The following is a 13,259-nucleotide window of genomic DNA, read 5'->3' on the forward strand; positions in this document are numbered from 1 at the left end:
CCCAAACGGATCATCAACGTTGATTTTTCACTCGAAATATGTTTGTGGAAGGAAACTGGCATGTTGAAGTTTGCTCTGGGGCCAGAGTCAATCGAACTGAGCCACTCCTTTGTGTTGACCCATTGCCTCCAAGTTGCCCAATTTTTCGCTTCAAAAAAGTTCAAATCAGAGGTGGCTCCAAACCGGACACGTTTTAGAGTGCACGTCAAATTCACTCTGGGTCTGAAATTAGGTAATTGCTATCGCTCCACGACGGCCAGTACAGAGTAACAATAAGCCTTGTGTGTGCTTCCATTAGTTTTGATTGGTATGCGATATTGGCGAGAGGCGAGCCGCTGTTTACCTGCGACAAGAAGTTGATTTTTCGAAAGTCGTAAAACTCAAGTCGCAGTGCGAAGCAACACGTCAAAAACTCACCTGCTTGATATGGCGCTTCTGGTCATCGCAGAGCCATGAAATTTTGGCTCGGAGTATAACACATCCATCGTAGTCTCACTGTGACATATGTTTTCTAATCAAAATACCTAGAGAGAAAGTGAATATTGAGTCCGTTCCGGTTTGCAACCTATGTCCTATTTGAAACCGTCCCCTCTACCGGATGCTGAGCTCGACCGCGTACTGCCAGATCAGATCAGATCAGAGCAGTCACTTCGTACGATCTAGCAAGAGTACATGAAAACCGGGGGTTTTCATGTACTCTTGGTAGGTGATCAGGTGATCGCTGAGGCCCGAGGGAGTCGCAAGCGAGTCGAGTCTTCGAGCTTCGCCAGTTTCGGAAGTGTTCCGAGCGATCATCCGGTGTACCTGTGCAGCACGCGTTGCATGCCGTGCCGTCGTCGAAAGTCTTGTTGTGCGACTTCGAAGAAGAAAAACCCAAAATGACACAAAAACCACCGCCAAGCAGTAACCAGGTACATCATTGTAACAAAGAAACTGAGCAAAAGAGTGTTCTTTTCCTCCTTTGTAATTTGGTATGCATTATATCCTTCATAGTTCACACTTGACGTGGTTATAATACTGTCTATACCTCACCTTGGAGCGGTATCAGTGAACCGGATGGCACCGTGAATGACCGAAGATGTATTAGTCTCAAGAGAACAATTTTGTTTTGCAGCTAATTGCTCAGGCAAGACAGGACTCAACAGAAAAATGGATAGCTTTGGTTCGAACATCTAATCAATCCTCCGTGGAGGTTGGAGGTGGCAAGCAGGGCATCTCAACGCTGTGGTGCCTGGACACGGATGTGAAGTTTCTGGCCCAGTGTGGCTTTCTGAGCATTTGCTTGAACCTTTGTATAGTTCGTGAACTCTATCAGCAATGGATATAATAAGACAGCGCTCGGAGAGGCTGGAGAGCCTGTACTTGGACGAGCGGCAGACAGTTGAATCTGATATTCTCAGTACTGAGGGATTGCTAGATACAGTTTCTGCTTTGTGGACCGAAGGATTCGGCTTGAAACGTGAAAGAAACATCGCGACTTTCCTGGAACGAAGTAAGCAGCAGGTTGCAGAAGGCCAGGACACTGTGGCTGATCTGTTATGTTGATAAGCACAGTTGCATTGTGTAGTTCAGTATGATGGACAATGAGGTATCCTCACCCACTCAGTGGTTTAGTATGGTGACAACTTTCACAATCTTGGTCAACCTGATGAGCAAATTAGAGCTGTTGAATTCAAATACTGAGTTGTTCAAGCGCAGAGTTTGGCAGGGCTGCTCTTAGAAAGAGGTTGATGTACATGTATAATTATGCAAACCATCCAACTTCTTTACATGTATGTACTCCTTGTGCTCCTTGTACACAGACAAGGATGCCATGAACCAAGTGCAGAGCCTGCGCCTGAAGTGCGAGGATTTCGAGGTGCTGCGGACGATAGGTCGAGGAGCATTTGGAGAGGTACTGACACAGTCCTGTAACACATGCACATGATTTGAAGAGATGCATGATAGCATTGTCGAGTACATGTACCTGTGGAGGCAATTGATTCTCCAACAGCTCGTCGGTAAAGAAAAAATCATTGCGCTACAGTTACATGTGCGTGGCAGTGTTGACCCTCACTCTCATAATTAGAGGTGGTCCGCGGTGCTGGCCTCGTAGTTTGAATCAGCGGAGAACATGTTGGGTTTGCTTCGCACTGGAATGGATACAGAAGGGTAGAATGAACACCCAGATTGGCATGGACTTCTATGCAGTACTCGTGTGGAGTACGAGGGGCTCCCTAGGTGTCCTTCTGTAGCTAGAGCCTAGAAGACAAGCACTGGTGCTGCTCCAAAGTCCCGTTGTGCTGGCAATCCACTGTTTTTGCATGAACGCCGTGCACACATTGTTCTCAGCCTGTCCTCCACCAAATGTGGGTCGCTCGAGGGCGACTCCGCGGACAGTCCGTATGCAGAGGGTCTATATGTAGCATTGTGATCGTAGAGGTCAACAGTACTCTAGATCAAACTGTAGAGTTCTTGATCGTGAATGTTGTGTGAACTGGGAGCCTATAGCAGTTCTTGTGTCAGCTCTACCACACGTCACTATGTCAATCGTAGACCCATGCGTAATCCAACTAACTTGTTGCCTTTACACTACATGATTGTACAAGCTGTAAGGATACACACACACACACACACACACACACACACACACACACACACACACACACACACACACACACACACACACATACATACTGTACTGTACTGTATTGACAGCTACACTAACGGGTCACGCCGCCCTCCACCCAGGCATGGGTATGATGAGGGGCAGTGGCAACAAAAACAAAAACAGCAAGCAGAGAGAGATAGCAGGAGAAAGACAGCGATAGTAGTACATCTGGTGTGCGACGTATAGAAAAGAGAGATGACAAGAGATACGCACAAAAAGGAAACAATAATTATTTGAACCTGTATTATTGCAGTTCCGAAACAATCAACCAGGTGATGGAGTGTGGGCACCCGAAGTCCCACCTGGACTCCACTGGAAGAACATTCCACGCAGGGATATCAGCGATAGGCCAAGCGTTGAAAAACAGCCATGAGGACACATCGTCTAGAAGTCCACCGCGCTCGAACTGAAATTGCAGGATCAAACAATTTCCCACGCGTCGTCAGGCAGCGTAACTCTTCTCCCTTCATCACCATCCATCTCCAGCAACCGTCTCCACTCACAGCTCATGCCTCTGCCACCACTGTACTCCGAGCTTCGCAGTTTGAAACCATTCGGGGGTCAGCTACACCACCGCGAATGGAGAAACGAGGACGACAACGGTCATGACAGAAAAGACACTGCCCTGGCGACCGCGTCGCGGAACCCTCGCCCCAGCAAATTCAGAAACACGCCAGGGGCGACTCTGGTGGACCCAGAGCCACCCCGTGGCCTAAGTAAGAGGAACGACTGAAAACTCAGATAAAACGGAGCTACATGTACAAAAAAATGTTGTACATACACAAACACGCACACGCGCACACACACACACACACACACACACACCTGTCCTGTCCTGTCCTGTAGAGCCACTGCCACAGGGGTCACGTGGGCCCCGGAGGGGCATCAGAGAGGAAGATGGAGCACGCAGCCTGATGACGCCGGAGATGGTGGGGCAAACGGAACCGGCGAGAACACACGCATACATGGCTGAACGAATTACGCTGCTGGGCAGTCGGGCGCGGGCCAGTCCTCGAGCACCGGTGACGACCGCGGCCTTGCACAGACCGAAAGCAGCGGGCACACCCAGCACAGTGCGCAGCACAGCAGGCATCCTGCACATAGACTTGCCGGGGCTCGGGAGGCTGAGGCTGAGGTGCGGAACAGCGGTGAACAGCTAGACCACCCTTGCTGCGAAACCAACGCCCACAATCTCCACAGTGGCAAGCCCCTCGCTGCTCAGCAATCGGCTTTGCCCGCTCAACCACACATTTGTGGCGAGCACGATCTCCAGGGCGCGAGAATGACCGATTGCAATCCGCACATACCACTGGGTCAGGCTGAGGCACATTCTCCACAGGCTCGGCGTACATAGTCCGCCAGTCAGCACGGGACTCACAGGCGATAGGGTACCATTCCTTGGTGAGGCCACGAACTCTTAAGTCGGAGACAACGCAATCCTTCCAGCGCTTGCGAGGGCCATGTGCTGGGCGACGTGTGAGAAGTGAGCCAAACAGGATCTGTCTCGGCATCCGGCTACTGTCCATTCGAGCAACATGGCCCAGCCACTCTAGGTGACGCTGTGCGACCTTCACGCAGATGGTATCAGAGTCACCCCACATCTCCAACAGTTGGGCGTTGGTCGTGTGATTATTCCAGCAATCTCTGCGGGACACACCCAGGATGGAACGGATGCACCGCATATGAAAGACTGAAAAACGTCTGAGATCGTGTTGCAATGGTGTCCAACACTCTGACCCATAGAGGAGGAGCGACAGCACACATGCATTAAACACACACCTCTTGATATGCAAATCAAGGTCAGGATTGCTGAAGATGGTTCCTTGCAAGGCGCCACAAGCACGAGAGGCATGCGCAATCCGAGCAGTGATGTCCTGTGTCGACCGGCCACCGCGATGAATGAGAGATCCCAGATACCGGAACTCCGAAACACACTCGATGACCGTGCCAGCTAGCTCGATTGGAGCGCAGTCCCCAGGCGAAACATCCCTACCTGCAACCAAGAACTGTGTCTTGGTAGCGCTAACTTTAAGCCCAAACTCAGCTGCGGTCGTGTCAAACACTGCAAGTGCCGTCTCCGCCCCTGCACGAGTCGTCGCGAAAAGTGCTGAGTCGTCTGCAAACTGTGACTCAGTGGCAATGGCAACCGGATCCGTCCTGGTAGGCTTGCGGTAAAGGTTATTGTCACCATCACAATGCCGGAACTCAAAACCAACACCGGGTACATCTCGGACTCGTCGCTGCCACACAGTCACCACCGCCCACATGAAGATGTTAAACAGCACAGGTGCCATGGTGCACCCCTGACGGAGACCATTCGTGACGCGGATAGGGTCAGTTGTCGTGTTCTCTACCCGAACCACCCCCGACATGTCAGTGTGAAAGGAACGGATCACGGCAAGCATAGGAGCAGGGATACCCGCTCGGGATAAGACTTCCCACAGGCAATCCCGAGGCACGGAATCATAGGCTTTCTTGAGGTCTATAAATACAAAGAAGCCTTTGCAGTCGTGCTCAATGGTCTTCTCGAGGAACTGCCGAACACTGAAAACCATATCTGTACAAGATCGGCCACGCCTGAAGCCACACTGAGACTCTGGGAGAAAATCTGCAGCCACGGACTGGAGACGAGTCTGGATGACGCTCGCCAGAACCTTGCCCACAACATCCAGCAGTGAGATACCCCGCCAATTATCACAGCGAGATAAATCCCCTTTCTTTGGGATGGGGACCAACGTGGCGTCCACCCACTCCTGCGGGACCACCCCAGCACGCCACACATCGCCAAACAGCTCCACAAGCTTGGCGGTGAGGTCAGGGCCACCCCTCTTCAGCATCTCAGGGAGGATGCCAGAGGCTCCAGCGGACTTGCCGTTCTGTAGGCGGGAGATAGCGCGGCTGACTTCACGGAGAGTCGGCGCCTCAGCAAGATGATCAGCCTCCTGTCGCTGTGGGATGTCGTCCAGGGCATTGCGATTCCATGCACTTGCCACGTTGAGAACACCGTCAAAGTGTCTTCCCCACCGGTGGCTCTGCTCCTCTGGTGAACTACAGATGTTACCGTTCTCATCCAGCACGGCGGAAGTGCGCACAGGGGCGAGGCCCCGGGTACAAGACTGGAGGTCATGGATGCACTTCCATACGACCGCTCCATTGAATCTCGACTCTGTGGCCGCCTGTGCCTTTGCCTTTATCCAGTCTACCCTAGCCGAGGGTATGGAAGCACGCGCCCTGGATCTAGCCACCTTAAACGCTGTGTAGTGCGAGCAGTCGCGGCTCTGGCCACTACATAGCCAGTCGGTATAGCACCGATTCCGTTCATCTAGCAATGGCTGGATGGCTGACTCTGCCTCCCGAAACCAGTCTGGTTGGCGACGCCGGGAGAAGCCCAAGACAGACGCAGCAGACTTGTCGATAGCCGCCTTGACGTTGGACCATTTCTGATCTATGTCGTGCTGTTCTTGCCATGTATCTACAAGCTCGGTTGCAATGGTAGCTTGGTACCTTTCTGCAGGCGAAGGTGAGTCCGAGTTCGAGGTGCGCACCCGCAGCTGGGCAACATCATAACGGCGGCGCCGCACATTTGCCCGGTCGCGCTCCCGAACTAATCGTCCACACGGGAGTGCAAAAGTTAAACAGAGGAGTTGGTGGTCACTTCCACACTCAGCACTGCGCGCGACCGCAGTGTCCATACACCAACGGCGGTCCTCCTGGCGCACTAGAATGTAGTCGATACAGTGCCAGTTCAAAGTGCCTGGGTGCTGCCAAGTCCGCTTGAAGAGGTCTCGCTTGGGGAACCAGGTGTTACAAATACTCAACTGATTGAATGCAGCAAATGATAGCAGGTCAGCTCCTGAAGAGTTCAGTGCACCAAATCCATGCGGACCACGTACAGTGGACCACTCATCACCCTGCTCACTAGATCCAACTCGAGCATTGAAATCGCCAAGCACTACACAATGGTCAGTCTGGGGTACATCGTACAGAGTGCGTTGTAGATCGTCATAAAATAGTTCCTTGCATGCCCGCGACGCAGCAAACGTTGGAGCATAAACGCTGACCAGAGTGAGCCAAACATCCGGTCCATCAGCTGCACAGTACTTCAAACGTACACTCACAATCCGAGAACTCACCGCGTTCCATACGCAGCCGCCAGCCCTCCACGCCGAAGTTGTATCACGATTCAAAACAAGAGCAACTCCCTCACCTCGACGTCGATTATCCTCTTCGCCAGGAGTGGGGCGGCCCGAACAGATCACAGTAAATCCGTTGACAGCGTAGATATTTTGTCCAAACCAGTGGGTTTCCTGCAGGCCTGCCGCCGCCACTTTCAGCCTTTTCAGTTCAGAAATAACTCGGTGAATTTTTTTGTCTTCCACGACGCGTCCAGAAACACAAGCAGTGTCGATGTCGCCGTCCCGCTCCACCAAGGATCTCACGTTCCATGAGCCCAAACACAGCAGGCAACGTCTCCATCTCCCTCTCTTCTCTCTGACAGATTTCATCGCGCGATGTTGTGGAAATCCGCTCGGGGGCTTGTCAACACACACACACACACACACACACACACACACACACACACACACACAATTACCGTTCAGTAATTTGGAGTTCAAGTTATCAGAATTCCACCTGTGCAGACTTACCGTATCGGCCGTGTCACTAGAGAAGGGTCTGATCCAGGTCTCACGGGTATCCGTATGCCCGAGGCAAAGACCAAGTCAGATGTGTAATGCATACTGTTTGCTCTCATGTCTCTGCTCTCTACAGGTCCAACTGGTCCGAATGAAGGACAGCAATCAGGTATTCGCCATGAAGAAGCTGAACAAGTGGGACATGCTCAAGAGACAGGAGGTGAGGCCGCTTGTTCCGCAGTGTCCTTGTTGACTGTTGTTGCTGCAGTCAGCGATGTGTGTGGGTGGGTGTTGGTGTAGGCATGGGTGAGTGTGGGTAGGGGTGTTTCTGTCACGTGGCTGCTACCTCTGGGAGCACTGAAAGCAGCGGTAGTCATACGTTTGGGTAGACATGGGGGGGGGGGGGAGGGGGGGGGGGGAAGGTGTGGGGTATGCTATTATGTTCAGGAACAGTATCGTGTACGACCCTGCATTTGCTAACAAATGGACTTTCTTTCTTTCTCACAGACCGCCTGTTTCAAGGAGGAGCGTGACGTTCTGGTGCAGGGTGACAAGAAATGGATTACCGAACTCCATTACGCATTCCAAGACCATGACTTCTTGGTACGTTCTGCAGGGTTTTGAGGCCGCACACGCAACTGACATGTACATTTTGCAACGCAATGACTGGTTCACTGACTTTCCTAGTAGTAGTGGAAGGTTTCCTGCACATCTCTCTGCATAGAACATTGTGTACGAACTGTTCTGTAAACTCAGTGCCAGCAGCAAGCCCATTACCAGAGTAGCTGGGCATAGAAAGTAGCTGCATGTGTGAAGCATTTTGAATAATTTCTGCACATTCTCATGCTGTGGCTCTGGACTTTGTGTTGTTGCTAACCCAGTACCTGGTAATGGAGTACTACATCGGAGGAGATTTGCTGACCCTGATGGCGCGGTTTGAGGATCGGCTCGAGGAGAGCATGGCACGGTTTTACCTAGCTGAGATCCTGATGGCCATTGACTGTGTGCACAAGATTGGGTATCTCCACCGCGATATCAAGCCCGACAACATACTGCTGGATCGGTGTGGCCATGTCCATCTAGCTGATTTTGGCTCCTGCCTCAAGCTTGACGCCCATGGAAAGGTAGATGTTTCGTTCCTTTCCCCGTGTTGTGGAGCGCACTGTCCATTTCCCCGTGTTGTGGAGCGCACTGTCTATTTACCTCACTGGCTCTGATGTGGGTACACTCAAACATGTTGTAAGCTACAGTAGCCGTGTGTTCGGGTTTCAAATGAGACTTGAAAGGCAGGGTGCAGCCGTTCATGTACCTGTCTTGTGCGAGCCATGCCTTACGCACTCTGGCTGCTCTTGCTCTCCGCCGTTTCTATACTTGTATAGGTCAGCTCAACTGTAGCCGTTGGAACACCTGACTACATCTCCCCTGAGATTCTTTGCGTAAGTAGCATCTGTTGTGTTCGTCACACACTGTGTTGTCATGCACTGGCCTGCTGCGGCCGTCACCCTAGGCTCCGCATTAGATACCTTGCTGCCTTGTATAAGAGCCTCTCTCGTATAGAAGCATGCTTTGAATACAAGCCTCACTTTTAGGATGGACCATTGGCACTTGCAGAACATCACAGGTTACGTGGTAGGTGTAACTGCGGACAAAGGAATCAGTGCAGCGGAACGTCCAGATTGCAGACACAACAGATGACAGTTCTGTGCTAATGAATACTGTAGGAAGTGCACAGTAATGGACATGAGTGAGACAGTGTGGTCGGGGGACTCGGGGCACACACACAACAGGTGAACTGTACATGTACTACAGCTAATAGTGACAAAATACGCTCTCCGTCTCATTCATATAACTCACTGCCTGTGATTTTTCTCCAGGCCATGGATGATGGAAAGGGCTCCTATGGTGTAGAGTGCGACTGGTGGTCATACGGGATCGTCGTCTATGAGATTCTGTTTGGCGAGACTCCCTTCTACGCCGAGTCTCTTGTGGATACCTACAGCCAGATTATGCATCACAAAGTAAGTCAGCTGAGAATGTGTCATGTGTCTGCAGGTATTGTTTGTGGTGTGTAGGGTACCGTAATGCCTATGCAGTATACACAGTGCCTGTGGACTCCTGAATTGTTTTATAACAGAAATGCACTCACACCATACAAGCAACACATTATTTTTTAATACATTTTTTTCTTGGACCAAATAACTATAATTATCCGGCAAGTTAGAAAAAAGTTGTAAATCACAGTCTGCCTCAGTGCTGTGGTGGCAACTCTCTTGACCAATGAGTGGATGGCTCGATAATTCTGTTGGTGCTTGTGGTTTGCATCGCAGTGAAGCAGTAACTTCTGTAGACTCTCTGCTGGATCTGCTGTGCTAACTGATTGCATGCGTGCAGCGAGTTCGCGACCTCGTATTTTCATCGCATACAAAACTGCACTTGGCTTACACGCTCTTCTTCAAGATGGTGTTGATTTTTAACGATAACAGTTCGCTACAAAAGGGTCGATTTGTATGGGTTCGTTCAAATGTGGACGTGGAAAATGGTTCGCGAATTACATGCGAGTTCGTTATACGTGGTCGACTGGATTTGAAGTACTTGAGTACGTTGGTGTTGGTACAAGCAAACATTGAGCCAGTTATTGCTGCTTTGTTCATGTTCATGTGCAGGAGCGGTTCAGCTTCCCAGAGGATGTAGGGACGGACGAAGTATCTGAAGAGGCTCGGGACTTGATCCAAAAGTAAGATAGAACTTTTACATATGAATGTGATTCTATTGAAAGAGACTAGCTGCTGAAAGAGGTCATGAAGCCGTTCAATGTATATGCGCTCGTTTCGTCATGGAAGCTCACACACGGTTTTATTGTCTCGGAAAGTACACTTTTGCAACTAAGGCTCTGATCGCTTGGTAGCATGCAGATCCCAGATCCACTGGGTCTCTCAGAAAAGTCAGAATGAATCAATATTGTTTGTTCACACCGCTACCGTGACCGCGATGCGACGTAGGAAAATGACGGCCGAAAAGCAACTCCAGACTTCGTACTCATCCTACTCATCTGACATGGTGCAATTGTTGGCCATGTGTATGACGTACTACATGCGTACAACAATGATTGTTCCCCGCCAAACATCTACAGTCAGGGAATAATTTAATCGAGGTGCGAACCAACTTCAGACATGTGGCGCAGAAAACTGCGATGCATGTTTATTTTCCAGTGTACCCTATGATGCACAGTGCACATGCCAGGTGTGTCTCTAGTAGATGCACAAAGCTTCGAAAGTGTTGAGCTATGCATCCTGGCACCAGGCTAGGTTTGCAACTAAGGTCTTACAGTGTACTTGTGGTCTGAGCTTGCACTCTGATTAGCTCTGCAGAAGGACAATGTTGTCAAATGTTGAAGAAAATTGCTATTCAAGTTTGGTTATGCGTAGCAAAATTGCTATGCAAAAATAGGAAGGCAAATTATTCCCTGGCAGTTGCGCTAGATGACCCAGAGTGCATATTTGGTGCCCCCAACTTCCACGCCCCTGACACTCTTTTGGTTGGTACGAATATTTGAATGCTGCTGTGCGTGCACGTGTGTGTCTGTGTCTGTGTGGGTGTGTGTATTGACTTCCCCAGGCTGATATGTGAACCCGAGGAACGCCTAGGTACACACGGAGCTGATGATATCAAGACCCACCCGTTCTTTGCTGAGATTGATTGGGCTACCTTGCATACCTGTAAGAGAACTGATCAAATGCAGCTCTTTTTGCATTTCCTCGTTTAGGAGACGTCATTATCTGGTGTATACTGTGTCTGTGTTTGGTGTGTGTTTGGTGTGTGTTTGGTGTGTGTAGGTGGGTGGGGGGGGGGGGGGGGGGGGGTGCTGTTCAGTGACATCCATGAGCAAAGAGAGTAATAACTGTCCTGTACATTGAATGTGTAACATGTGTATAGTTTCATAGTGGTCTGGGGTATGCTTTAGATGTAGACATTGTGCTACACTTTTCTCACCCGCATTGTGTTATGTTGTGCTGTTGGCTTCCACAGCTGCCCCACCGTATGTACCTGAAGTAGGCCATGAAACGGACACTTCTAACTTCGACGAAATCGACGAGCCACCTGCAGAGGTCAGTGATATCATGCTGCTCTTGGCATCTGCTGTCCAGCGGGTATCTAATAATAAATAATAATATTCGCGGGATCCGCGTCGGCATCGCTTGAATGTTCAGAAACACACAAACTAGCCTTCGCATCCGCAGGCCACCACTATGCCTGTTAACCTTAGTGGCGAATGCAGACCTCACAAGTGAGTCAGGGGAGAGGAGGTTAGTCTCTCAACCAATCGGGCGTGTAACGGCCCATAACCCTGTAAACTGCATCCTTGTTATTCTCACTCCGAGCTGTGAGTACCCAGTTGACCGTGGGTGTCGGCGCAGTTCAACACGCGTAAAAAGTCTTTTTACACGCTCCCTGCTACCAGCCCGGGTCTTGAACTCGGGACCTCATGATTCGCAGGCAGGCCTGCAAACCAATCGGCCATATGCGTGGGTATCTAATACTATCTATTAATGGTTTTGTTCTGTCATTGGTTGATAAATATGGTGGTAAAGACACACCTGTACAGCTGCAGTGGTGTCTTCAACTTCATTGTTCTGTCATTGTTGTGAAAAACCTTAACTGGAGTCGGTTTGTTTTTCTGTCCTGTTGATGCCTTTAGCACACGCAACCTCCGGTGTCTGGTCATTTTGCCGGCATCCATCTTCCCTTTGTTGGCTTCACGTTTACACGTGACACGTAAGAATATTCACTGCAGTCCATTTGTCAGTTATCACAAATCTATCAGTGCTGCTCAATGGAATCTGATCGTATGAGTCAAGTCTACTGTGCCCTGCACCATTTTACAGTGCAGTGTTCACAGGTGGAGGGCTGCACAGCACCCGGCATGGCGCACTTTACTCAGTCGATCGGATTTCATTGAGCAGCACTCTACTATCAGTAGCCATACTTCTCAGCATGTTGTTTACTCCGTATGTACAGTCAGCCTTGTGTATACTGTACTGACCTTGGGGTATAACAATAACTTGCGAATAACGACACAATCTTGAGACCTGGTGACCATCTGACTGTGTACTTCCAACCTCCTGAATAGAGACAACTCATGAATAACGGAATTTTCCTCGTGTACAATCGAGGGTTGCAAGCTTGATTGTATGTTATTGGGTCTAGAAATGTCGACATACATGGATTGAATGTTATTGGGTCTAGAAATGTCGACATACATGGATTTTGATTGAACCATTTTGTCTCTTAACTGGAAGGTAAATTCGGAGAGTGCTCGAACTAGTTTCCATGTCATCCGTATAAGGACTTTGGCCATAGCTTTCCACTACCAAATCCGGCCGAATATGTATGGTCTAGATGGTATTTCTTCCATATGGGTGAATATGTCATACTGTCACATGGCCATTGGGAGGGGGATGGGGCAAACACCCTTATACGGGCAGATTTGTTCTCATGTCGGTTTTCAAATCTTCAAGATGCCCATTGTTGTTGGTTTCCAATATGCTTTATTCCTGTTCCTTACCGCATGGTGTATACGTAGTATTGCTGTTTGGATGAGGCCAGTAGACTTTTTAGTATAAATCCTGGTTCATACTTCTTTTCGTGCATGGGAAACACATCGCCCGGCAGTCGCGTGATGGGCCAAATAAGTTGAGCTCTAGTCGGCTTTTTCACGATGCGCCGTGTTTCCCGTATGACGCAAAATGAAGTATGTTTCAGACTTGAGCTGCATTGTGCGTTTCGTTCCTGTATCCTGCTGTTGTGTGTTCTGTCCTCTGTTGGGTGCTACAGGATGTTCAATGATATCTGTAGCCGACGTGAGGTCCCGAATGGTAAGCGAGTCAAGTTACAGTTTGCGATATTAGGGAGGTTTAGTTCCCACGTAACGGAAACGCGTACGTGGGTGATCCACGTAAAGTGGATGAAGGGCACCC

The 13,259-nt window shown here is 49.9% G+C and overlaps 1 protein-coding gene across 1 annotated transcript in view; it reads left to right on the forward strand.

The window, feature by feature from the left end:
* Positions 1-752: 752 nt before the first annotated feature.
* LOC135808504 (serine/threonine-protein kinase MRCK alpha-like) overlaps positions 753-13,259 on the forward strand; it is a gene marked incomplete at its 3' end in the record, with an annotated part of 30,051 nt that continues 17,544 nt past the window's right edge. The window contains 12 exon segments of the mRNA XM_065321700.1: positions 753-1,492; positions 1,803-1,894; positions 7,421-7,504; positions 7,792-7,887; positions 8,166-8,408; positions 8,664-8,720; positions 9,159-9,302; positions 9,948-10,018; positions 10,900-11,000; positions 11,311-11,390; positions 11,981-12,057; positions 13,117-13,157. Coding sequence (XP_065177772.1) covers positions 1,318-1,492; positions 1,803-1,894; positions 7,421-7,504; positions 7,792-7,887; positions 8,166-8,408; positions 8,664-8,720; positions 9,159-9,302; positions 9,948-10,018; positions 10,900-11,000; positions 11,311-11,390; positions 11,981-12,057; positions 13,117-13,157 — 1,261 coding nt within the window.

This window comes from Sycon ciliatum, chromosome 2 (assembly GCF_964019385.1).
Source record: "Sycon ciliatum chromosome 2, ocSycCili1.1, whole genome shotgun sequence".
Lineage (NCBI taxonomy): Eukaryota > Metazoa > Porifera > Calcarea > Leucosolenida > Sycettidae > Sycon > Sycon ciliatum.